The sequence below is a fragment of the Pipistrellus kuhlii genome, unplaced genomic scaffold (genome assembly GCF_014108245.1).
Source record: "Pipistrellus kuhlii isolate mPipKuh1 unplaced genomic scaffold, mPipKuh1.p scaffold_m20_p_22, whole genome shotgun sequence".
In the NCBI taxonomy this organism is placed as follows: domain Eukaryota; kingdom Metazoa; phylum Chordata; class Mammalia; order Chiroptera; family Vespertilionidae; genus Pipistrellus; species Pipistrellus kuhlii.
In genome coordinates this window covers 12044980-12070256 of record NW_023425521.1, presented here as the reverse complement: position 1 = coordinate 12070256, position 25277 = coordinate 12044980, and the positions used below count along the sequence as shown (strand labels likewise).

General features: G+C 47.9%; 3 protein-coding genes across 22 annotated transcripts in view; 1 reads left to right on the top strand and 2 right to left on the bottom strand.

The window, feature by feature from the left end:
* Positions 1–2479, bottom strand: part of GGNBP2 (gametogenetin binding protein 2) — a 29928-nt gene extending 27449 nt beyond the window's left edge. For 2 of the 11 annotated variants that reach the window (XM_036450849.1, XM_036450853.2), the window contains exons 1-2: positions 2292–2473; positions 1581–1776 (exon numbers count right to left, since the gene is read on the bottom strand). In XM_036450849.1, coding sequence (XP_036306742.1) covers positions 1581–1673 — 93 coding nt within the window. In that variant the 5' untranslated portion in view covers positions 1674–1776; positions 2292–2473. Of the gene's footprint in view, positions 1–1580; positions 1777–2291 lie in introns of all 11 variants that reach the window. The other 9 variants (XM_036450843.2, XM_036450845.2, XM_036450848.2 and 6 more) reach the window with 7 other exon arrangements.
* Positions 2480–8448: 5969 nt separating this feature from the next.
* On the bottom strand, positions 8449–12025 carry PIGW (phosphatidylinositol glycan anchor biosynthesis class W). 3 transcript variants are annotated; one of them, XM_045586406.1, is made up of 2 exons: positions 11928–12025; positions 8449–10356 (listed from the first exon to the last, which is right to left on the bottom strand). In XM_045586406.1, the coding sequence occupies exon 2, from the start codon at positions 10342–10344 to the stop codon at positions 8836–8838; it is 1509 nt and encodes a 502-aa protein (XP_045442362.1). In that variant the 5' UTR covers positions 10345–10356; positions 11928–12025; the 3' UTR covers positions 8449–8835. The 3 variants fall into 3 exon arrangements, with proteins under 3 accessions (XP_045442362.1, XP_036306638.1, XP_036306641.1); XM_036450745.2 differs by lacking the exon at positions 11928–12025 and adding an exon at positions 11435–11920 and having other exon boundaries at positions 8449–10358; XM_036450748.2 differs by lacking the exon at positions 11928–12025 and adding an exon at positions 11444–11564.
* Positions 12026–12097: 72 nt separating this feature from the next.
* The window catches only part of MYO19 (myosin XIX), a 27122-nt gene continuing 13942 nt past the window's right edge, over positions 12098–25277 (top strand). For 2 of the 8 annotated variants that reach the window (XM_036450744.2, XM_036450743.2), the window contains exons 1-10: positions 12098–12229; positions 15031–15182; positions 16968–17106; positions 17450–17598; positions 19496–19609; positions 22447–22579; positions 23202–23271; positions 23828–23930; positions 24527–24623; positions 24740–24816. In XM_036450744.2, coding sequence (XP_036306637.1) covers positions 15171–15182; positions 16968–17106; positions 17450–17598; positions 19496–19609; positions 22447–22579; positions 23202–23271; positions 23828–23930; positions 24527–24623; positions 24740–24816 — 894 coding nt within the window. In that variant the 5' untranslated portion in view covers positions 12098–12229; positions 15031–15170. Of the gene's footprint in view, positions 12230–12915; positions 13114–15030; positions 15183–16967; positions 17107–17449; positions 17599–19491; positions 19610–22446; positions 22580–23201; positions 23272–23827; positions 23931–24526; positions 24624–24739; positions 24817–25277 lie in introns of those variants that run through there. The other 6 variants (XM_036450739.2, XR_004990255.2, XM_036450737.2 and 3 more) reach the window with 6 other exon arrangements.

Here is a 25277-nt window from a genome sequence, read left to right as displayed (position 1 = left end):
TTCTGGAATAAACATAAAAGATTGATACTAAACTATGTGCTCCAGAAAAGTGTTGGAGGGGGAGTAAAGAAGAAAATTATTGACAAATGAATTCTTAGTAGGTGTTTTCACAGAGTGCTAATTTTTTAAGCTGTTTATAATAAAAGTCCAATGTACTTTTAATGCAAAAAGTGCAAAAATCATAACCAAGGCATTCAAGTATTTTCTAATGCATCAACACAAATTCTATTTAAATCATAGCAGGCCAAATCATCTACCTTTTCCCAAGAAAACAAAATTTATCTCAGGTAATTATAGATGCTTTCACTTAAAAAGTTCAAACAGCTTGAAACCTATATGATCCTGTTAACCAATGTCACCCCAATAAATTTAATTTTTTTTAAAGTTCTAACAAATTAAGTCATTCAATAGCTCTTCTAATCCTTTTTAAAATACCGCAGCTCATTCAAGTCTTAATTGAGACTGGCCAACAGAAAGGCATAGAGTGGCATCTCTACAATGACTTGCACTTTATACAAAATTTGGAAAAAAGACATTAAAAAAAAATCAGGAACAAAACAGATCAACTGATTTTGAAAAACAAAAAAGCCCTAGGAGAAAAATGAAGAGACTAGTTACACATTATAAAAATAGGCAAGTAGGTTTCAGCATAATCAAAATAGATTTCAGAAGACATTGTGAATAGATTCATTTCATTTCTTAGGAAATAGTGGCAAGCAACTGCACTCATTTCCTGTTCAGGTTCAACTCAAATTTCTGCCATTTCCTTTTAAAGGAAATACTACAGCAACACAGGGGAGAGGGTCTGTAATTCTGTACTACCACCAAATCTAAAAAAGATTTTTTTAGATTTACCCAGAACTAGGTTTTGACATTCAAGATGAACAATCTGTTTTTTTATTGAGTTTTTACATCTTCAATAATGTTTGCTTCCTTAAAAAAAAATAACACACTAAAGACTAATGCCAAAAAAAGCCCATTTTGAAGAGTCATGGCCTAGCAGTAAAAATCATTTCTAAGAGTTTTAATGTAGAAGACAATACAATATTACTTACAGCGAAATCAGATCACTTAAGTGGAATTTTTACTGTGCAAGAGCATGTCACTGTGCCCTCAGTAATTATACTTACGCAGTGAGAGCTGTTGTATGAAGATAGACAGTATATAGGTACCAGTGTGGCTGTGACATTTCCAGATAATTAAGCCTCCCCGAGGGTAGGTGGTTTCTGTAAGGCATAGTAGGCCCTAAACGCCCAAGATCCTTCAACCCCTCTCCGAGGCGCGTGCTTTGGCAAAAGCAGCGTCTCCGAAAGAGACAGGGCAGAGGAAAACGGTTCAAAAAAAGAAAGGAGAGCCTGGGGGAAAGGGGCTCAAAGTGGGTACAGAGCGCTAGGGGCCTGCAGAGGTTACCGAGGGACCCACTGCAAAGGCTAGTTGGTGGGGCCTGCCGGAGAAAAGGCCTCGCCTAGGAGTTGCAACACACTCTTTTCTCCAGTGCGCAGCGCTCGGCCTGGGGGAGGGGGAGGAGGGAAACAGCTGCCAGACAGCGGAGAGCCCAGAGCCCGACCCAGCCCGCTCACCGTGAGGGTGTCGTCTATGTAGAGGGGAATCTGCCTCCTCTCGAAGGGGAACTCCTCTTCCCCGTCCCTGCACACTGCCACCAGTCGCGCCATCGTCCCTGACGCTGCCGTTGCCACCGTCACCACCTCCTCCCAGCTGCCGCCGCCGCCGCTGCTGCTCCTGCTGCCGCCGCCGCCGCCTCCTCCCAGCTCCTGCCTGCAACAGCCAAAAGCCGCGAGCTTCAGCACCCGCCGCCGCGCAGCACATTCGCCACGGGGGGGGGGGGGAAGGAGAAAAGCCGGAGGGGACTGGAGAGTCAAGCTGCGTTTCCCAACACCCGATTCCACACACGCTCGTCCAATCAGCGCCGAGCGCGGGCAGGACCCGCCCCCTCGCGCCGCGGGCCCTCCCAGCCCCTCCCCCCTCCCCCTCCCCACCGCGGCCGGCCTCCAGTCAGGGTCCAAAGGAGAGGCGGAAGGGACTCTGCGGCCTCGGGGCCTCTCCCGGCCCGCCACCGGGGCCCTGGCTCCAGGACCATCCCGCCCAGCGCCCGCTCCCCGCCGCCGGGGAGCCCATAGCTGACCCCGATCTCCCCCTTTCTTGGCGCGCCCCGCCCAGCCAGCCAGTCCCCTGGGCTGCAGTTGCCCAGCGCGACCCCGCCCCTGGGAGGGGTAGACCCCGCCTCGGCTCTGCGGAGGCCGAGGAAGCAGGTTCAGAGACCCTTTCCTCACTGTTCTCGGAAAAGGCCTCTGGGCTCTGACCTTCACCGTTTTCGTGGTCGCCTCCCTGACCCCCACCTTGGCTCCCCGTTACCGGCTGACGAGGCCCGCGTCAGGACCAGCCTGGGCGGGGGCGCGGCGCCGAATGCCGTTTCCCCTCCGGTCTCAGCCGCTCGCTCGCGCCGCGGGGAGTGGGGGAGGGAGGGCCGGGGGGGACTGGAGGAGGGTGGGGCCGGGAGAGACGGAGAACGCCGGGCGGGGCGCCTCCTCCTCCTCCTCCTCTCGCGAGACTGGACACCGGCGCCGCCGGCTCTGCGATTTCAAAACCCTGGTGGCGGGGCCGGGGTGCCCCGCAGGCAGCCTGGAGCCGGGTGCCCGCCACCCTCCCTCCCCGCTGGTCTAGCTGCTCAAATAAAATCGGAAACGGGACCGCGGGGAGTGAGTGAGCGGCCCTCAGCCCCTGGCCCCTGCCGAGCGAGCTGGGAGCCGCTCTCCCGAGAACCGAGGGGCGGAGGGAGCTGAGCGGAGCTGACTCAGGGCCCACCCGAGGGGACGGGCCGCGTGAGGACCTGGGTACGTGGGGGAGGAGCTGAGGCTTCCGAAACCCAAAAGGCGGGAACCAGGGAAGGAGAGGCGAGCGTCTGCGGGCTCAGGGACACACTCACACACACTCTGGGCTGGGCTTCCAGGTGCTGGACGTCGCTTCCCGCCAGGCGCCCCGATTAACCGGGAGCCAGCCGCGTCCCCGCTCCCCAAAGGCTGTGCTGAGATCCCGCCCAGCAGGCCGCCGGTTCTTAAGCGCCGAGTGAGGCAAATAGACTATTGTGAGAGTGGCTTGTGTCCTGGCCATTGGAACTTCTTGGGTTGGGTTAATATTAACTCGGGGACCCTGACCGTTCACCAGTTCCCTTGGGCAAAGTACCGGGACCGGCCGAAGGCGCTCCCTTCTTGCCCTCCCCTGAGCAGCGGAGCTGCAGGAAGGACAGTTCCTCTACACTCACCGAGTAGTCACTTCCTACCCTGAAGGCTTTGAAGGCCTGTTACAAAAAGCCAAAGTAATCGCTGGGAAGGAAGTATTTTGCCTAGGGAAAAGTCCTGAGGATTTTAAGATTAAATCTACCTGCTGGTTTTACAGATAACCCTGTAGGCTAGAGCTGTGATACTGACCTTTAAAAAATATCTCGGTCATTCCATGCAGCCTTAGAGATTCACAACAAAACCCCATAGTGCATCCTTAGCCATGTTGACTTAGGACATTGTGTGGTCACTGTTAGTGCAGGTGACATAATAAACCGGAAGAACCATTGTTCAGTCCCAAAAGTGTGCTTTTTCCATTAATTATGTCTTTTGGCCATGTCAGGAGAGCAAAAACAGTGTGGTTTGTTAGCTTAAGTTCAGTAGGTAACTAGGATATGCATGCAGCTTCTGATAGGTTAGAACATATAGCCAAAATTAGGGCATTTTTTAGAGAATCTTCTGTTTTATGTAAAAACAATCCTAAGGAAAAAAGAATACCGTGGCTTTTCAGATCTAAGGGTGCTCCTATAAAATCAATTCACATAAGATCTGTATATCTTTTAAACTTTCTTTGAATTATGGTTAGTAAAGAACATTGAAAATAAGCTCAAGATAATAGATGCTACTTTTAATAACTTTTGTAACTGAGTACACACTGGTAACTAACAAAGAACAGAATTTAAATGGGGATTTAAATATAAGAAAAGGATTTAAAATCCAAATATAAAACATAAGGAAACCACAAGACTCTCTCCATCTGAGATTACCTGGTTTGGATTTGTCTTTTGATTGTCATGTAGGTCTACTAAGCACATGCTTACTACCTTTGGACAATGTTTCACATACTATACATACTCAATACTTATAAGGCTAAAAAGGTGGATAATTTTCTACCTAAGTTGCTTTCTTAAAGAAGTAAGGAAATAGCCTGGGTACTATAAATGTCAAAATCATATTATAAATTCGTATTGAAGGAAAATGTTTAGAAAGTTATTTCATTGCAAAACAACTTCTAGGAGTTTTAACTATGTATCTTAGTTTTAGAGTGGGCACTCATTTTTATTTTCAGTTAGTCTATCTTCAGCAAATATTTCGTGACTTAAGTATCTGCCTCTAATTGGCAAAATAAGTGATTACTATATTTTTAAAAAAGCCTATCACTGCCTACTTTTAAATTTCAGTATTGGCATTGTGAAGGGCAAGGTAGGATTTGAAATACCAAGGAGAAAGCAATCAACAATTATTGCTGGTACCTAATAACACTTAGAAGAGATGTGATTATCAGCAAAATGCCATTCTTTTTCTTCTTAGGTCCCCAATGTGTGAGAGCCAGCTATAAAAATCAGGCATAGCCGAAACAAGTTTGGCTCAGCAGTAGAGCGTCGGTCTGTGGACTGAAAGGTCCCAGGTTTGATTCCAGTCAAGGACATATACGTTGGTTGCGGGCACATCCCCGGTAGGGGGTGTCCAAGAGGCAGCTGGTCGATGTTTCTCTCTCATCGACGGTTCTATTGTAGCTCCCTATCTCTCTCCCTTCCTCACTGTGAAAAATCAATAAAAATATTGGGGGCGGAAATCAGGCATAAATGAGATATGACTGTTCTCCAAGCTACCTGGGTTTAAAAGACTACAGATTTATTCCTTATTATTTACCTCCATAAACTAAAGAGCAAAGTATTTTTTTGTATGATGTACACAACATGCACAACATTGATATTCAATAAAAATAAAACTGTTGCCGGGACCGGTTTGGCTCAATGGATAGAGCGTCGGTTTGGGGACTGAAGGGACCCGGGTTCGATTCCGGTCAGGGGGCATGTACCTTGGTTGCGGGCATGTCCCCAGTGGGGGGTGTGCAAGAGGCAGCTGATCGATGGCTCTCTCTCATCGATGTTTCTAACTCTCTATCTCCCTTCCTCTCTGTACAAAATCAATAAAATATATTTAAAAAAAAAATAAAAAAATAAAATAAAACTGTCACCTCCTAAACACAAAGCTACTGATATATGATATATATGTCCTCTTTATAATTGTGTAAAATTAAAGTCATGGGAATGACTCACTTTCTGAAATCTTAGACCAGATTTTATGCTTTTTTTCCTTTCCCTCTTCCTTCTCTAGCCTCAAATATTGATAGTTGAAAAGAAAATTGAGTTAATCATAATTGTCACTATATTAACCATGTTTTATGTGGTAAAATCAATAGCAGAATGTTATTAAATTACCATGGTTTTCCAAATCTGTAAAGTGGGTTTTCTTTTTAATGAAATTAAATTCTGTTGTCTGTCAAAAGTAAGAGACATACTATTTTCCCTACTTACATTTTTTTAAAGGGAAAATGTCCACAAGTTAATACCCTTATTGTAATACCCTTGAAGGCAGGGACTATGTCTTATTTTCTGTTCTTTCCTGGCACTTACCTGTACCCGTTACTTAGGAGCTCAATAAATTTTTGTTGAACAGTCTTTTGCTCTCTCTTCTGTAAAGTCAGAATTGTCATTTTTTTACAAAATCTTGTTATGAATGCTATTTCATTCGTTTTTTCTTACATGAATATCATAATTGGAGGTGGAAAACACACACCGTACACTTTGTAGTTTTAAGTTATGATTCAGTATCTGTAATTGTGAAAGTTATTTACGACCTAGAAAAGGGTGAAGGGGCAGTTACAAGCAGCAACAGACCAGTTAGACCACATGCTCATTAAGTCATCAAATAACATAAATTACTGTGTGTGTGTGTGTGTGTGTGTGTGTGTGTATTCTGAGAGAGAAGGGAAAGGAATAGAGAAAAACATCATAGATCAACTGCCTCCTGCATGTCCCCTACTGAGGATCGAGCCTACCACCTGGGCATATGCCCTATCTGAAAATCGAATCGGCAACCTCTTGATTCCTGGGTTAACTGACAACGTCTGAGCCACACCAGCCAGGTATTAAATTACCCTTTTTTAAAGGAGAGAATTCGGAGGGCCTCTCAGCCCTCTTCTGAAGGCTTTCAACATATAAATTGTGGGGGATTAGTCCTGTGACTGACATAGCAGGAAAACCAAACACCTTTCCCAGTCATGCTGAGTTTATACTGTAATATTTCAAGTCTTTTTCTTTGAAAATAAAGTCTAATTTTTGTTTTTATAGCTATTTAATCAACATACTGATTTGAGGGGGAAAGTCCTTTCAGTAATAGATTACCTCCAAATATAATGTATTATAGTTACCAAATGTTAAATGGCACACAAATACTAAATTAGCCATCAGCAATGTAACGTATTAATTAGTATAGTAGTCATAGCTAACAAATCATGCAATAAAATTAATTTTGAACTAATTTAGAATTGAAAAGTGATTTTTTTAAAAAAAAAATCTTAGATTTCAAACAGCAACTTCAAAGGTCTGCTTCAAGTTTTTAAAAGAAGCTCTCACCCTGGCTGGTGTGGTGCAGTGGTTAGAATATCCTCCCTTGCACGGAAGGGTCAAAGGTTCAATTCCTTTGACCCTTCCGTGCATTCCTTCCACCTACTCCATAAGGGCACATACCCACGTTGCAGGTTCCATCTGCAGTCTGTGCTAATTACAGCAAACAATTCTGTATATTCTTAGGAGCATTTAATTGCTTTCTGACTTTATAGTATACTAGAGGCCCGGTGCATGGGTAGGGTCCCTAGGCCTGGCTGGTGATCAGAGCCAATCCGGGCCTTCCTTCCCTGGCTGCCAGCTGCTGGCCGGGTCCTTCCTGTGTTCCATACCACCCTCTGGTGGTCACATCATAGCGAGTGATCCAACTCCTGGTCAAACTCCTGAGGGAACAATTTGCATGTTAGCCTTTTATATATATAGAGGTCTGATGCACGAAATTCGTACAAGAGTAGGTCTTCCTTCTCCTGGCTGCCTGCTGGTACCCGGGACCCAGGCTTCCCTTGCAATCCCAGCTTTGTCTGGAAGGTCGTCCAGAAAGATGTTCAGTCTAATTAGCATATTATGCTATTATTTATTAGTATCCCTGCACACAAATCCATGCACCAGTAGCTCTCTACAGGGCCTGGCCGCTCCAGAGGCCCATCCATGGCTGGACACAGAATGCTTGCCTTGTCACCAGGGCAATGTCGCAAGCTTTCCTCCCCCTCCCTGGCCGCTCTGTGCCTGCTGCCCAGAGGCCCTCTGTGGCTGGGGTGGAATGCTTGCCTCATCGCAATGAAACGCGCATTCCACCTGGCTGCTTGCACTGCCCGCTCAGCAGCTCCTCCCCACACCCACCCTCCTAGGGGCTGAGGAACTCCTGCGGGGCTGAGAGGACTGGGCATCACCATATTTGTGATGGAGTGACAGTTAATTTGCATATCACCCTTTTATTAAATTAGTACAGTATTTGATCTTAAACACTTGCTTTCTCATATTTAGGCTTTTATAAAAGACTAGTGACCCAATGCACAGATTCATGCACATTGAAAGGAAATTAATTAAAAGAAATATTTTAATATCGCTACTCACATCTTGCTAATGAAAATAGGATTCTGCCAAGTCTCCTATTTACCTATTCCAGAACTTCTGTGAGGATCAAATAAGATGAGGCACAGGAAAACGCTTAACATTTGGTTAAACTATAAAATGTTTGCACCTGGCTATAAAGCAAGTCGTATTCCTGGGCTGAAGAAACTCCACAGATGCTAGTCACTAGGGAGAAGCAAGGTGTTGCTACATGATGTCATTAGGTAGTACCCACAGCCACTGTTTTGGGCCTGGGTGTGGGCCGCATTTTGCACCATGGGGTCCTGGCAGCTTTGGCTGTCGTTCCTGAGGTAGTGGCGAGGTCTGTGTCCCACTTGGGGGAAGCCGAGTGTTGGTTCGTCAGCGACAGGTCCGCGGTGCTGTTTATTTTTAAACTAGAGGCCTGGTGCACAAATTTGTGCACACTAAAAAGAAATTAATTAGAAGAAATATTTTAGAGGCCGGGGAGGGACCACGAGAGGTTGGCTCCAGGGTATGTCTGGACCATCTTGCCCAGTCCCAATCAGCCAGATCCCAGCAGCAAGCTAACTTACTGGTTGGAGCATCTACCCCCTGGGAGCCAGTCACATCATAGCTACCAGTCAAACAGATGGACACTTAGCCTTTTATATATATAAAAACTGAGCAGTAAAGAATGTTGACAATTCCACAGTTCACACTATGTTTTAATGTAAAGATTACAAAATACAATAAAAAAATACAGATGATATAAGGTGATACAAACTAAAATAAAAACCTTCCTCCCCATCCTCCAATATTCCAGTGTCACTACTATAAATACAATAGTTTCTTTAAAATACTGAAATTTAGTATTCTAATGAGTCATAAGGCTTCGTTTCTTCTCCACTGACTTATTTTACATAGTATAGAAATACAGTAAAGTATTAAGCTTCACTATTCTTATAGAGGACTGAAACTCTTAATTTTACAATAAAATATAGTTAACACTGGATTGCCAAAAGCTCTTTTTCTCCACATTTACTATTTATTCCTCATTAATTCCTCATCAAACACACACATCCAACCTCTATCGATCACCAAAATTTTATAGTCTTATCTTGCAAGTGTAGCATATATATAATTAAACAGTTGGTAAACATATAAAGATTGAGCAGAAAGAAGGCCCACAGGGTACTGCTGTGCAATGTATCTACCATCAGGTTGATTAGGCCAGTGGTGATATTTGAGAGCAAGAAAAAAATCAACTGGTTTCTGTTGATAGCTGTGATTAAACAAAGACTGGGTTTCTTTCCTTCAGCTTCAGACACTAGAGATTCTGAACGCTTTTTACTTGTAGCAGGAGACTGGACAAGTTTCCAAGAACATGGTACCAGAGCCCCTTGAATTAGAAATTTTGTAAAACTCAAAATTATATCACCTAGTAATAAGCAACTCAGTAAGATCAAGCTAGAAGCCACTATCCAAATACAAAAGGCTAAATTAGCCATTCTTCTAGATACTGCTTCTACATATACCTGAACTATGTAAAGAGATACAAAGAGGCTAATAGCTAACAATAGAATACCATATGCTACTTTAATCCAGTCTTTGATATGTGACCTTTTTTTAAGCACATATGACCCTGTTTGCACACCAGCCATGTGTATTACCACATACCCCAAGGTAGACATTATTCCTTCTCGGTTGGCATTTAATAAACCAACTCTTGTGCCACTGCCATCAGTGCCATACAAAATCAATCTTTTCAATGGGGTCAAGTCAAGGGCTAGCTGGTATAATACAGCAGTGCCAATGGCCACAATCCAGGACTTATTGGGGGGGAAAAACATCAAAAGCAGCGATGTTACCAATTTCACAACTATTAAGGTGAAGAAAAAGTTCCAGTGAACTCCATACTCAGTTATATGTTCCTGATAGCCTATGGATTTTATGATGATTAATCGTCCTGCTCCTAGAAGGACCAATGGCCAAACAGAGTACAATGACTTTGTGAAACGATCACATCTGGACCCTGCCATATATTTTCTCCTAATCTCTGGACAAACCATAGCCATTCCAAAAACAAAGCCTCCTGCTCCAAAATCCATTGCTCCTGTCCCATAGAGCTCAGTTTTGGCATATCTTCGGGGGAAAAGTGGGAAGTCCACAGCCAAAATGGCAACAGCTGTAAACGCACTGGTAATTACACGGAAACAGGAGATGGCTGGAATGTATTCTGATTCTAAACTAATTTTTAAGAATTTTTCAAGGATTTTCTGGCCAGGCATTTTGGCATAGCAAGTTCTCCGGCAGTATATTTGATAGAACAGCCCTGCTCCAAAGAGAATTGCAGTGAGGTACTCAAGGTATTGAAAGGAAGACAAAATGGTCAGAGTGGTCACCAGGGGAACTATCAGGAAAACAAAGTCAATGAAGAATCGAGTTCTCCAGGTGTGTGAAGACCACAAGTGCTGTGAGAGAACGATCAGGAGTCCTCTGCACAGGATGCAGAGCGCAGGGAAGCAGAAGCCCTGGGTAAATTCCAGCACGCTGGATCCATTGAGGTTACTAACAAAAGCTTCCTTCATCTGCTTTTGAGACATTTTTTCTTCTTCCTGTTTTCACAAAGAGCAAAGGAATGCATTTGTGGAAAGCGGTGTTCTTGTGGAATTGGCATATATATATGTACCTGACCTGCTCTTATCTTCAATTCCAGAGTAGAACCTAACTAAGTCTTGTGACCTCCTCCTTCCAAGGATTCCTCTTCCAAGAAGTCTAACACTAACCCATTAGGATACGAATGTTACCCTAATAGCATGAAATTATTGGTTAAAAAGCTTTAGCTATTTTCAGTATAAGGCAAACTCACAAAAAAAGTACATTTGGGATATAAAAGAACTCACAGTTGGATGTAAGTTCCTATTACAAAACATATATGTCATGAAGATTATTAATGAAAACTGAGTATGTGATACCATAATCAATAAAAAAATAAAAATTAAGAACAATCTTTTTTTAATAGAGTACACACAACTAAAGGCTATAAGTTAGATCAGATGGCATGGAAGGACAGGAGCAGAGAAGGCATTCCAGTACACTTGGGAGCTGGGGCCTTGGTTTTTGTTCAGAACCTCTCTGACAGTGTTGCCTCCAGGACACACACCTGGATCCTCCAGTGGCCTCCTGAGCCCCAGACTGCTCCCTACAGTTACGGAGTGCCAAATTGCACTTTAGGTATTAGGTTAGGTAGAATGGATGCTAATGGAGGGAGAAGGGGTAGTAATAGCACATACCAGGGTTGTTTTATCAAACGCCTTTCAGCCACACATCAATGTCTGAAAAGTGGCACACACGAATACCTTTGTTGGCCAAACAAGAACGATGTAGAATAAATGAATTCATGATCGCCTAAGCCGGTAACAAACCGATTGGCTGGCTTGAAAATAAAAGTCCTGCCCTGACCGGTTTGGCTCAGTGGATAGAGTATCGGCCTGCGGATTGAAGGGTCCCAGGTTCCATTCAGGTCAAGGGCATGTACCTTGGTTGCGGGCACATCCCCAGTGGGGGGTGTGCAGGAGGCAGCTGATCGATGTTTCTAACTTTCTATCCCTCTCCCTTCCTCTCTTGTGAAAAATCAATAAAATGTATTTTTAAAAGATAAAAAGAAAAGTCCTTTTCCACCACCGCGTCGAGCCCGTCTACCTTCCGTGCTCCGGTTGGTCTCGGGGCTCCCCGGACGGAGGCCGTCTACGTGGGTCAGGCCGCCCGCTTCCTCGGGCCCCGCGGGCCTACGCGGCTGAGCGGGCAGCTTCCGCCTCCCGAGGCGCGCTTCCGGCCGACGGGGGGGCGGGAGGGTCTGCGCTTCCGGGCCGGCGAATTCCGCGCGCATCCGGCCGTGGGCGGCGCTGGTTTCCTCGCCTGCTGCGGCACGGGGTGCCCGGCCCAGCGGTGCCGGGGCGTGGCCGTAGCCGGCCCGTCGGAGGAGCCGGAGCGGGAAAGGCGCTCCAGGGCCGCACCACCGCTCAGGCCGCGGCGAGGCCGGTCAGGGTGACGGGTCGGAGCCCCGGCGAACCTAAATTAGGCCGTGGCGTCCCCTCCCAGCCCCGCGAGGGCCCCGAGACCAGGACGCCCTGCCTCCCGCGCCGCTCCCGCCAGGCCCCGAGCCTCCCTGCCACTCCCGCCTTACCCCAGACTCTCAAAACGTGCGGTCCCAGGTGGAGCCCCCAACTCCGGGTCCCCGCACCGCCGGCGGGCCACGTGCGCCCCGCGCCGCGTGTGCGCGCCCCGCCCCGGGGGCGGGGCCAGCCGGCCGGCCGGCCACTTAGCGGAGCGGCGGCGGCGACGGGTGCGGGCCGGTCTCGCCCTTCTCCCAGCTTCACCCCCGCCCCTCCTCTTCCCTCCGCTCCTCGGGCTCTTCCCGCCGCCCCACCCGGCCCGCCCGCTTTTCCAGCCGGGCCGGCGGGGCCGCACGCTCAGGCCGTGGGATCGGTGAGTGCCACCCCAGCCCCGGTCTGAAGCCCTCCCGTGGCCCCTAAGGGGCGGGGAGGCCGGTTTGCCCCTGGAGCGCGGAGGAGGAGGTGAACAACTCCCCTTTCCAACGCGCCTTTTCCCTGCCCTTTCCTTTTTTCCCTTTTGACCCCTCTCGTATCCCAAGGGAAGGTAGCCTGGATCTGGCCCTTACCAGGAACTTTTAGGAACCAGGACATTTCATGGACCCTTTCCACCTGGCCAGCAGCGGGCGACCCTCGATAGGGGGTGGGGGAGGTCCGGGTTGGCAGGCTGGGTCCCCGCCCCTGCTCCTCTCCAGAGGGACCTGGGAGGGGGCGCTGGCCCCGGGAGGCGTCAGAGCACCCGCGCCCTTGGCTGGGGTCACGTCCACCTTCCCGGGAAGGACACGCTCTCCCCGTGCCAGGTGCTTAAGGAGCGGCATCCCAGCCCTGGGCCCGCAGGCTCTTTGCCAGGATCGGGAGCCCCCGGTTCCCACTGAGAACCTCAGGGCGGGGCTGGCGGGCCTGGCGAGGCTACCAGGACCCTCACCCGGCTTTTCTGTTCTGTTCTCTGAGCCGAGGAGAACCTGAGGCTGGGGAGGAGGAAGAGCTGGTGATCAGGTTGCCGCTTGCCTTGCTTAGACTTGGTGTTTCATCTATTCATTACCGGCTCCCTCCTGCCCACAGTGGTCACACCCTTTCCAGAACTACTCGGCTGGTAACCACGAAGCCGAGTGGGAGCAAGAGCAGGGAGGACTGGAGAAAACCGCTCTAACCTGACTTAACTCTGGCTGAAAGCTGACACTGCACATACTAACCAACATTTGCAAAGAGCTCTCACGGCTTCCACTAGCCCATTTGATCCTGAACTCTCTACACTGTGAGGTCTGGGTGTTAGTATTCCTTTTTGCAAATGACAGGAGTTAAGGGTGGGGCTGCAAGTCTGGGTCAGTGTGATGTGGAGAGTGAAGCCATTTGGAGACAGACGTCTCCTGCTCTACCCTCTCCACTAGACAGAAATATCCTCTTTTAGCAAGGCCAGTAATTGGTGGGGTGGGAGGCTAAAGTCAACCAGATACTCCAGGAAGAGAAATCAGCCCAGTAATTCACTGGTAAGTCACAGCACCTTCCTGGGCCACTGTGATTCCTCATCTTGCAAATGGAGATAGTAAAATCTACCGCACAAGGAGTGATTGTGGAGGAAATAAAGCTCAGCTCTAGTGATCTGCATCTGATTATAACCCCACAACCTCTTGTGCTCCGCCTCTGGTCCTCTAAGATGAACTTACAATTGAGGGAGTTTTGTTCTCCTTGAGTTTCTTGGAGCCCTCTGCATAGCTGTCCTTCGGATGGGATCAGTCAGTGTGGAGTGTGCCTAACAGGCCTGTTGCTCTTCTCTGCCTGAACTGTTCATTTCCCAGTTCCCAGGGAAGTTCCTATTCCTGTTCTTTCAAAGGCCAGATGTATTCAGAGCCTTAAGAAAGTCTCCACCCAATTAAAAAAAAACAAGAAAGAAAAAAAAAAGTCTCCCCCTCCTGGCGGACATGGCTCAGTAGTTGAGCATCAACCTATGAACCAAGAGGTCACGGTTCAATTCCTGGTCAGGGCACATGCCCGGATTGGGTTGTGGGCTCCATTCCCATGGTGGCACATGTAAGAGGCAGCCAATCGATGGTTCTCTCATGATGTTTCTATCGCTCTCTCCTTCTCCCTTCCTCTCTGAAATCAATTTTTTTCTTTAAAAAAAAAAAGTCTCCACCAAGGTGAATCCATTTCAGACACCCCTCATCCACTGCCTCGCTTTGCTGGGGCAGTGTGTAGCCTGGGAAATTCTGAGTCTGAGGGTCACTTTCAGTTTTACAGAAATTGGCCTAAGCCCAATCTCACAACACCCTTCTCTCAGGTGGGTTCCCATCCTCTGAAATTCTCATTTTAAAGTTGATACTGGAGTATTCCACCTGATTAGTGCCCCCAAATATTGTTAATTGTACTAACAATATCTCCCCTCGGAGTGCATATTCAGATTTGTGTTTTGTGGGGTGCTTTCAATCCATGACCTCATTGACCTTCACAACTACTCCTGTGAGGTAGATTTTACTATCTCCATTTGCAAGATGAGGAATCAGTGGACCAGGAAGGTGCTGTGACTTACCAGTGAATGACTGGGCTCTGATTTCTCTTCCATGGAGTATCTGGTTGACTTTAGCCTCCCACCCCACCAACTACTGGCTCTGCTAACAGAGGATATTTCTGCTGAAGCCGGTTTGGCTCAGTGGTAGAGCGTCGGTCTGCAGGCTGAATGGTTCCAGGTTCGATTCCGGTCAAGGGCATGTATATTGGTTGCGGGCACATCCCTGGTGGGGGATGTGCAGGAGGCAGCTGGTCGATGTTTCTCTCTCATCGATATTTCTAGCTCTCTATCCCTCTCCCTTCCTCTCTGTAAAAAATCAATAATATTTTTTTTAAATAAATAAAAGAGGATATTTCTGTCTAGTGGAGAGGGTAGAGCAGGAGATGTCTCTGTCTCCGAATATCTTCACCCTCCACCTCACACTGACCCAGATTTGCAGCCCCACCCCTAACCCTGTAGTAAAACTAGCCCCGGAGGAGCCCGGGAGCCTGCAGAAGCTCTTGTAAAAGTTCCCCCTGTTCCCTACTTGGCAGGCACAGAAGGGACTTCCTTTCTGCCCAGGCTGGCTCTGGTTCTCATTTTGGTTCCTCTGTTCTGCGGGGAGCAGGAGTGAGTCACCTTAAAGAAGCCTTCACCTGTGTGTGGCCCTTGTCTTCTCTCCTGTGCCATAGGCTCTGCAATGACTCACCTCAGATTCTTCCAGAACTGAGCTCTTTGCTGGACCCATGCCCGAGCCTGTGTCCTCATGAGTAGGTGGATTGCACTCCTTGTGCCTGCAACCCAGAACTCTGGCTGACCACACTGAAGCAGGATGCTCCAGCAGGTAAAACTTCGCCCTCAGATACCCCAGCCCCAAAGCACCTGAAGCACCTTTGCGTCTTTGACTTGTCTGAATGTGGTTTCGCTACCCTGGTGGGGAAGGAAGAAAACGACCCCTTAAAGGTCTTTTCTCACTTCAGGTCGTTATTCCAGTGCCTTTCACCTGTGTTAAGTTCTTCCTGATACCTAATTTGAATCTCTCCTGTTGTAGTTGGTAGCTCTTTTCCTGGGGTGGTTAAGGGAATCCTGAGGGCCCTTTGGTGACCTTCAAGCCTGAACTAGTGAGGAAGTCCTGAGAGATGTCACTGCCAGCTGGAATTGCTGAGGCACAGTGGAAGCCTGGGGCTTCCAAAAGGAGGTGAAGCTGAGAGATGTCCCTGAATATGTCTCCTTGAAACTGGGCCTTAAAGAAAAAATAAATAAATAAATAAAAAGAATTAGCCAAGTAGAGAAGGAAAATAAACGGTCCAGACAGAGGTCAGTCTGTGCAAAAGTGTGGGAGAAGATGATCTCTGTGGAAATAGAGAAGGATTTTGATGAATGAATCACAGGATATATGGGGAGTTGCTATTGGATCTCTGCACTCAGACTATGATCCTCAAAACAGAGGGATTTCCAGGGATCAGCACTTATTCTGTAGGCCAAGACTCTGCCTTGTGCATCAAGGTGGGCCCAAGTTCAGAGAAGAGGCAACATCTTTGTCGCCCTAGCAGGTTTAGCTAAGAGAATAGAGCGTCAGCCTGTGGACTGAAGGGTCCAGGGTTTGATTCCAGTCAAGGGCATATGCTCGGGTTGCAGGCTCCATCCCCAGTGTGGGGCGGGCGTGTAGGAGGTAGCTGATCAATAACCTCTCTCCTCATTGGTGTTTCTATTTCTCTCTCCCTTCCTCTCTGAAATCAATAAAAAAAAATCTTTAAAAAAAATAAACTTGTCATTGGGCCTCTCAAATGACACCTGCCATCTGGGCTTGAGGAATTTGAACTTGTAGAGTTCACTAGTCTCATGGACATTCACACAGGTCATATCACAGACCCTTTCCTCCAAAAGCAGTTTCATCCACGTTACTGTCTTCTATTCTCCACCCCATCTTCCCTACAACCCCCAGAGAGAAAAGAGGAGAAATGGTTATAAGAAACGTGGAAAGTGTTGGCATCATGCATGGAAAAGGGAGAAGGTGAAAGAGCCTGTCCTCTTGACTTCTGAGCCTCTTAAGTAGACCCAGGGCAGAGGAAACTATTGATAGTTGTATAATTAACCAGATTAATCAAACCCAAAGAGGCAGGTGATGAAGGCCTTTTTCATCTCAAATTGAATTGTTTCTTAAAAAAAAAAAAAAAAAAAAAAGGCCCAAAACATGTTTCTTTTCCTTTGTGATACTCCTATAGCAGCCCCCTACCATGGCCCCCAACCCTGCAGGCCCAGTAAGGCTAGTAGCTGGCCAGCCTGGAAACCAGAGCTCATGGCATAGGAGATGTAATAGCATTTATTGATTTATCCAGGATTCACTATGTGCCAAGGACTAAGTGTTTTTTATATCGCTTCTTGTTTTTCTTCCCAATAGCCCTGTGAACAGGCTTTATTTTCTTTTATTTACAAAAAAACTGTGGCTCAGAGAGGTTAAGTCACCTACCCAGGCTCACAGGCTTAATAAGGGACAGAACTGAAATTTGAACCCAACCAGACTAAGATACTGGAAGCCAAGTCTCTCTCTACTGCACACGCCTCTACCCCTACACAGCTGCCAGCTGGTCCGAGTCCCAGCTCTCCTGGCCCTGTTACCCCCTCCCAGGTGAATGGCCATAGTTCAGGCCCGGCTGCCCCTGGCGGGAAAGCCCTCGGAGAAGACCTGCAGGAGTTCCTAGGCCAGGAGGCCCCGCTGCACCTGCTGGATGACCTCACCAAGGTGAATCCTGTGACGCTGGAGACAGGTACGGGCCTCCCTCTCCTCAAGAGCGCCCTCTCCGAGAGGGTGGCACCTTGGTGTAGGTATTCAGCACAGCTTCTCCTGAGCAGACCACGGCAGGCAGGACTCCTGACCTGCAGCCAGACACGCTGCATCAGACCTGCCTGGCAATTGCATCTGGGCTCCCCGGGCCTGACTTTGCTCCAGATTTGGCATTCATCTTAATTAGATCTTGTACCTATTCATCAGGGAGCTGCTGGAATCTAATGGCTCTTGGCTGATTGCAGAGGGAGTGCAGTTAGGCAGATGTCTGTGTGTGCTCCTGTCTGCATTTAGGCCAGAGTTTGCTAAAAGCACCTTTGCCTCAGTCCTGAGGTGTCTGCAGGCCCGGTACATGGCAGACACATTCTACACCAATGCTGGCTGCACCCTGGTGGCTCTGAACCCCTTCAAGCCTGTCCCTCAGCTCTACTCGCCAGATCTGATGAAAGAGTACCACGCTGCTCCTCAGCCCCAGGTAAGACTCAGCTACTTCCTGGGCCCCCGGACTCCCCTGACTCCCCTCAGGCCCTGTCCTTATCCATCTATGCATCGGCCATGCTGGTGCCACAGCCCTGTCCATCAAGAGCTCGAGGAATTTTGAGCACAAGACAGTGGTGCAAAGTGAGAGGTAAATATTTGTTTAACTGGCCGAAACCGGTTTGGCTCAGTGGATAGAGCGTCAGCCTACGGACTGAAAGGTCCCGGGTTCGATTCCGGTCAAGGGCATGTACCTTGGTTGCGGGCACATCCCCAGTAAGGGGGTGTGCAAGAGGCAGCTGATCGATGACTCTCTCTCATTGATGTTTCTAACTATCTCTCTCCCTTCCTCTCTGTACAAAATCAATGAAATATATTTAAAATATATATATATTTGTTTAACTGAGTTTGGATCATAAAATAGGGTCATAGGGCAAAGTATTTTTTTTCCTTATTTATGAGTTTAATCGGAAAGGATTTACAAAGATATGTTTGTGTATTTCCCAAACATCTGTTTGGGGAAAAAATACAATTAATGCGCTAAGGATTACCCTAGAACAGTGTTTTTCAACCTTTTTTGGGCAAAGGCACACTTGTTTCATGAAAAAAATCACGAGGCACACCACCATTAGAAAATGTTAAAAAATTTAACTCTGTGCCTATATTGACTATATATAAAGTAATTCTCTTGAATAGGAATCAAATAAACACAAAGAAAGTATTTTATAATTACTTTATTATGAAATATTAAGTAAACAAAATAGTGAAAAATTATAAAATTCTTGTCTTGTCTGCACCTATGGCACACCAGGCAACATCTCACGGCACAGCGGTTGAAAAACGCTGCCCTAGAAAACTCAGCGCATGTTCATCTCACATGAGAGGAATAAATTCTTATGGGGTGGGGGCATGTAGAATAAACTCGCTGGTGTGATAGTGCATCATGTGTTCAGGGAAAGGCAAGAGCAGACTTGCTGGCAGGAAGGAGCTCTTGGAGAGAGGCAGTAGATGAGGTAGGAAGAGAGGCTGAGATAGTCTGAGTCATCACAACAGGCAGAGAGTCCACAGAGCTGCTTCCAGGAGTGGAGGTGGACTGAGTGGAGCCCACTGTGGGGAGAATTACCCTGGAAGCTGGGAGAGTTGCATTGAGGAAGGTGAGGCAGGAGGCAGGGAGAACAGTTGAAGACTTGGTAATAGTCCAGGTGAGAAGTGACTGGGGCAGAAGCTGATGGAGAGAGGGACAGCTCTGATGCCATCCAGAACTGTGCCTTCTCCTTCAGGAAGCTGTGGGTAAGCAATCCTTGTGGGGTGGAATCATGTGAAGTCTGATCCGAGAGCCCATACTCACTGACCATCTGCCTCCTCAAGGGCAAAAGCCATGTCATGGTCCCCTCTGCTTTCCCAGTGCCCACCTTGATACCTAGCACACGGAGGACAATTTCTATTTGGTGATGGAAAGGAGAACAGTGGCCTTGGAATGCAAGTCAGATGGCTTCACTTACTTGCTGAGTGGCCTTGGGAAGGTTATTTAACCCCTCCGAACCTCAGATTTCTCATCTATAAAATACATCTAATACAGACGTCTTAGGCAGTAACTTGAAAGAAAATTCTTTGCAAACTGCAAAGTACAATAACAAAATAATACAGAGCAGAATAAGACTATTAAGATAAGATGGGAGGATAAAGTATTCAAGGCTAGCGCTGCTTCCAGACTGAGAGAAGACGAGTGGGCAAAGCCACCAGGGGGGCCCCACAGTTGGGCCTAACACTGTTACATCCAGGACATTTTTCTAGAGGAAGCCTCCGGGCACTGCTGTTGGCAGGCTCCTCATCTCAGCCATCAGCATTCCTTCCATGCATTCCCTCACATGACCTTTCACCCCTTGCTGTTTCAGAAACTGAAGCCCCACATCTTCACGGTGGGTGAACAGACCTACAGGAATGTCAAGAGCCTGATTGAGCCAGTCAACCAGTCCATCGTTGTCAGTGGAGAGAGTGGCGCTGGAAAGGTAGGAGGGCCTCTTTCCCATCCTGTCCACTTCATGACCGGCTGGGTGGGCAGAGAGGGAGGGGGACATTCCTCATGGAGCCGTTTGCTACCTCGTCACCCCGGACAGGCTGCCTGTAGCGGGTCGGCAGTGTGTAGTGGTGGGCAGGAAAGGAAATCAAGAGACTGGATTCTAGTCTAGGCTCTTCACCAGCTCTGATGTAACTCTAGGTGAGATACTTTCCTCCTAGGCCTTCATTTCCCCATCGTAAGTCTCTCCCAGCTCTGACACCGATGGAAACAAAAGATAGCTACTGGGGATTCCAGCATAGTGGTTCAGAGCACATCAGAAAGATATTTCAATTCTGCACACCTGTTCTTTTACCTATAAAATAGCAAGGAAAGGAGGACCAACACCTGACTCATGAGACTTCTGTGAGAGTTAAATGAACCAGTGCAATAGACACGGAAGGTAGCGGGGGTTACTTACGGGAAAGGGTTATTGCATCCTCTGTGTTGTCCATGATGGCAAGGGCAGTGCCTTGGGCCAGAAGCTCTGGTGAGTCATGTGGCTCCCTGCGGAGCAGAACCACATAAGTGAGACCAAATGTTGCACAAGAATGGGTGAGGAGTTGCATAGCTGGTCAGAGGAGGCTACTGGTCCAGGCCTCATCGTCCTGGCAAGCCTTATGCAACAACCTCTCCCTTTCCACCAAACTTACCATAAACCCCCACTGTCTACACTCACATATGAGGGAATCACTGAGTACTGAGGCCCTGGGCTCGCCACTGAGGAGTGGCAGGGGGAGGAACAGAGATGCAGCTGGCTTTCAGGGGGCTCTTAGTCCGCTGGGAAAGATAGACAAGGAAACAGATGAAGGCAGTAAGCTGCAGGGATGAGGACTTGGACTTGTGTGGGGAGGAGATCTTAGAAACTTGTATCCAGGTGGCCAGTGCAATGACAGATGTCCAGATCCTGGACAAAGCCCACTGTTCCTCTGGGGAGCTGCAGCTGGACCTGGCGGGAGACTCATGCAACCAGAGCTCAGTAACCCATTCCTGAGCAGCTGCTGTGGTCATGGGCTGGCCTGGTAGATTTATTTTTAAATAGCATAGTTGCATAGTTCAACAATCAGGCAATATTGCAAGGCTTACAAAGAAAAACAACAACCCTGCCCCATATTTCTCAACCCCCTGGCTACTTTACATCTGATAGCAGTGTGTTTTTATCATATTTCTAACCAGCATGATATTGTTAGTGATTTTTTCCCCCCCTCCATTTTTGGACCTAATCTTTTCATTTCCTACTTTGATAAGGATTTAGTCTTATTTTCCTGCCCCCAAACGCATAAGTACTTTTATCATGATTTCTAATTAAGTTAATAGGCAGTATTTATATTATAACCATGTAATCTATGATTATATTTGCTTGTCTAGTTTTTACTTTCCCTCCTATAATTACCCCAGTTTTCTCCTTGTTTAGTTTCTACATGCCTATTAAATTATTACCAAACTTATCACCAAAGCTTTTCCAGCTTGTTCAGCTGGCAAGTCCATCTGGTGGTTTTTTTTCTTTGAGGTGCCCTCCCCAGAGCTCTCCGATCGGCTCCCATCTGGCCTAGCGGCTGCCGGGGCTGCTGCCATGCAGCTGCTACCTGGGAGCTCTCTGCTCACTCCGGTCAGAGTGCTGTGTCCACGATAAACCCCCTCGCTGGGATCCATGGTTTCCTTTTCCCCTACTGCTTTGTGTTTATGGAGCACATCCTTTACTAGCTTCCTGGGAAAGGTAGTAAATGAAGGGCAAATTTTTGAGTTTCCCATCCAAAAATGTTTATTCTGCCTTAATTTGGATATATTGCCTGGGTTTTATAATTTCAGGTTAGAAATACTTTTCTTTCCTATATCCTTTTGAATGTTGCTTTTGAAAGTCCTAGTCCCTAAATTGTGATTTTACTTTCCAAAAGCCGTAGGTATTAAAACTAACAGTAGTATATCTTGGCATGGACTTTTTTTTATTTTTTTTATTTTTATTTTTTTTTACTGTCTATGATGGATACTTTGTGTGGGTCTTTTTAACTTGGAAACTCATGTTTTTCACATAGGGAAGTATTTTTGTAGTATATCTAATAATTCATTCCCCTCCATTTTTCTTTCTGGAGCTCCTATTAATAAGTCTGATTAATTGTTTAATAGTCTTATTTTTTTTACCTAATCTTCCATCTCTTAACATTTTGTTCCATCTTCTGGAAGATAGTTCTTATTTTATCTTTACAAAAAAAATATTTTCCTTTTTTTTTTTTAATAACTTTCAATTCTTTTGAATTTTTGTTCAAAATTTTAATTCTAAGAATACTCTCTTGTTCTCTATTATTTCCCTCCAGTATCTTGGTCTTATTTCATAGGTTCAAAATCTTCTCCTATTGTTGAGAATATCTCATAATTTTACTTGTCTTCTGCTCCTTGCATTGACTGTTTCCTTCTAGTTTCTTTCCTCCATTTGTTTTTATATTTGTCATTCCATGTAAAGGAAGTTAACTGAATAGTTATTGATCCTCAAATATCTGTTCATACTTAAGACACAGTAGCCTGCTCAGGTCAAGGTGTGTTGTCCCATCTCTGCCCCAGGCCCCCTTGTTTCTTTTTCTTAAATGCATCCTCTGAAGTTAGAAGTAAGCACTCGCCATTTCACAGAGCGGGGGAAGTGCTTTGAATTCAGCACGGACACACTTGAATTCAGCATCCACCCATTTGGTTAGCACCTCGCTTGGTGGAGATTGTGCTGTGGGCACCGTTCCCTCAGGCAGGCTCAGAGGTGGAGGGAACTCGGGCAGGGCTCCCGCAGGGCTGTTTCTGCCGCAGACATGGACATCCCGTTGCCTGATGAAGTTCTACGCTGTGGTGGCTGCCTCACCTACATCCTGGGAGAGCCACAAGATTGCAGAGAGGATCGAGCAGCGCATCTTGAACTCCAACCCTGTCATGGAAGCATTTGGTAAGCTCAGTGTCCTCTGTCCCATGTCCTCTGGGATTTGCCACCTTCCAGGGAGAGGAGAGTGAAACCCTCTCTTTGGGGGTTGGAGGATGAGTGTTGCATTCACTGCCTTGGGTTCCCAATCTCCTCCAGGTACCCTGAGCCTCTTTCCAGGAGAGATGCTGTCATCCAGCCATCTCCTCCCTCTAGCCTACGCAGATGTAACAGTGGTGCTGGAGAGGATCTTGTGGCTCCTCTGGTCTAACCCTGATGGTTCAGAGGAGAGGGGAACTTGTCTAAGGATGGGCAACAGTTAGTGTCCATGTTGGGACTCTAGATGTTGAGCCTACTGTCTAACTCAATAGTGACAGCTTGTTGTTTTTATCCTTTCCCTTCAAAGAAGACAGTGTCTGGCTGCCTAGGCTTGCTCATTTCAGTTCATTGCCAGGAAGTTCTTCTAACTCCTCAGTTGCACTTGCTGAAGCCCAAGTGCTCCTTCCTTAGTCCTGTCCCCTGTGGCATAGAAACCAAACAGGGCTTTTAGATGGCTTTACAGAGACAGCCCCAGCAGACCTGCAGCCACTTGGCCCGGGAGGACTCTGTAAACATAGGGGAGCGGTACAAACAGAGGTGTGATCTGTAGGGAATGCGTGCACGCTGAGGAATAACAACAGCAGTCGCTTTGGGAAGTTCATCCAGCTCCAAATGAACAGGTAATTGCTGCTGCCGCCACTGCCCTGGCTGATGGGAGGTCGGGGGCAGGGAGTCTGCAGGTGGCTGGAGTAGTCTCTAGCCTGGGCCACCCCTGTGGGCAGAACCCTGCTCCTCCTGGCATGCACATAGATGGGATCAGTGAACCCTGAAGGTGATCTTTGAATCTAGAGAACTGTAGCTGCTCAGCCTTGGAGAACCTGGGGCAGCATGCTTGTCACAGCCTGTGCGCTCCTCCTGGCTTCTACCCTTGCTTGGGGACTTATAGTTAAACAGCCACTTCTGTGGGCCACAACGCTGAGCTTGAACCTGGCAGGGCTTCTGCTGCTGCCTTGGGATGGGGCATAATGACTTACAGAAGCCTTGGCTCTGCCCACCTGAGCTGGTTACAGGGGAATGTCCCGTACCCCTCAAGGGCCTGCTGAGTGGTCCCTCGTCCTCATGACCCCCATTGGCTAGGTGGAAGAGCCTGGTGGGGATGGGGGGTTGCAGTCTGGCACACAGTAAGTGCCTATGGAATGAATGGGTAACTAATGGGCTCTGGCCTGCTTGTGCCAGGGCCCATCAGATGACTGGAGCTGCAGTCCAGACCTACCTCCTAGAGAAAACGCGCGTGGCCTGCCAGGCCTCCAGTGAGAGGAACTTCCACATCTTCTACCAGGTCTGTGCCCGGTGGGGCCCTCAGCTGCCCAGATGCTGGTGGAGATAGCCTGTGACTCTTAACCCCTCCTTCTGCCCCATGCCTGCCTCTTTCATTGGCTTCCAGTGGTGCCACCACTTATTCCAGCAGACTTTATGCAGCACTGCCGCACACTGGACCTGGCTTCTGGGATAGTTTGGCATGGGGATGTGTATTACCTCCTCTATCAAACCAGACATGCTGAGGACTCTCCTTAGAATGGCAACTGTTTCCTCCAAACAGAACGAGGACTTCCCCAGAGCTGTGCCTCTTCCATCAGATGGGTGGTCCCCCAAAGCATGGGTAGTGTGTCCCCGGCTCTCAGATTGGGCCTGGGGCCTCCCCAGGGAGGAGTTGTGCTTTCCGCAGACACAGGCCTCCTCAGAGGGTGTTGGGCACCGGGTTGTACACACGAGGACTAGTTGCTGCTGCTTTTGCCCCGTGTCTACCCTGGGTGCTCGACAGTCTTGTGATGTCACTGCCATTTCTCTTTCTCACTCCTTTTATCTCAGCCCTAGGCCTAAACAAGCCTGGGCTTCCCTCGCACCCCCAGCTCAGCAACCTCCCCCCTCCCCCAGATCTGCAAAGGAGCCAGTGCAGACGAGAGGCTCCAGTGGCACCTCCCCGAGGGAGCCACCTTCTCCTGGCTGCCCAACCCACACAGGACCTTGGAAGGTAGGGCGAGCCTTACCCAGCACCCACCCCCTCTGCTCACAGCCTGCCTCCTCACCCTCCCTGCCCCTGCTGACCTCCGGTCCTGACGCTGGGCCGTCACTTGGGTTTCTTTTCAGAGGATTGTTTTGAGGTGACCAGAGAGGCCATGCTTCATCTTGGCATCGACACCCCCACCCAGAACAACATCTTTAAGGTCAGAAGGAAAGCCATGGCACTTACATTTGCCTGAGGTCTCAGGAAGCCCCTCCTCTGAACCTGAGTCTTCCTGAGAATCTGAGACTCTGGGCCCCGCCTTGCAGTCACCAAGAAGTGGACGCTCCTCTGAGCCACTGAACCGGGACACGGTGTCGGTGCGAGAGGCATAGAGCACATAGTTCTGTATATAAAACAGCATTGTGAGCGCCAGAGCTCAGAGGGCAAGGAGCCTGGGTCAGCTCGTACTGCAACAGTCAGAGTAGAAAAATAACGCTGCCACGTTTGCCCAGGGCAGCTAATGGGCTCTGGTGTGTAGGAATTTTAAAATAACATTAACACTCTTTAGCTCACGAGTTTTCAACAGGCCTGTGTGTAGGGAGTTATTCCTACTTTATGCTTGAGAAGACTGGAGAGGTAAAGTGACCTGCCGAAGGTCACTGATACAGATAGACTTGCACC

What these genes read in the sequence shown, in the direction of transcription:
- PIGW (XM_036450745.2), bottom strand. Translation starts at nt 11,630, where the DNA reads ATGCGCGCGGAATTCGCCGGCCCGGAAGCGCAGACCCTCCCGCCCCCC. An exon ending in GAGCACGGAAGGTAGACGGG is followed by an intron (nt 10,359 to 11,434) that starts CTCGACGCGGTG and finishes CTTTGTGAAAAC; the next exon opens with AGGAAGAAGAAAAAATGTCT.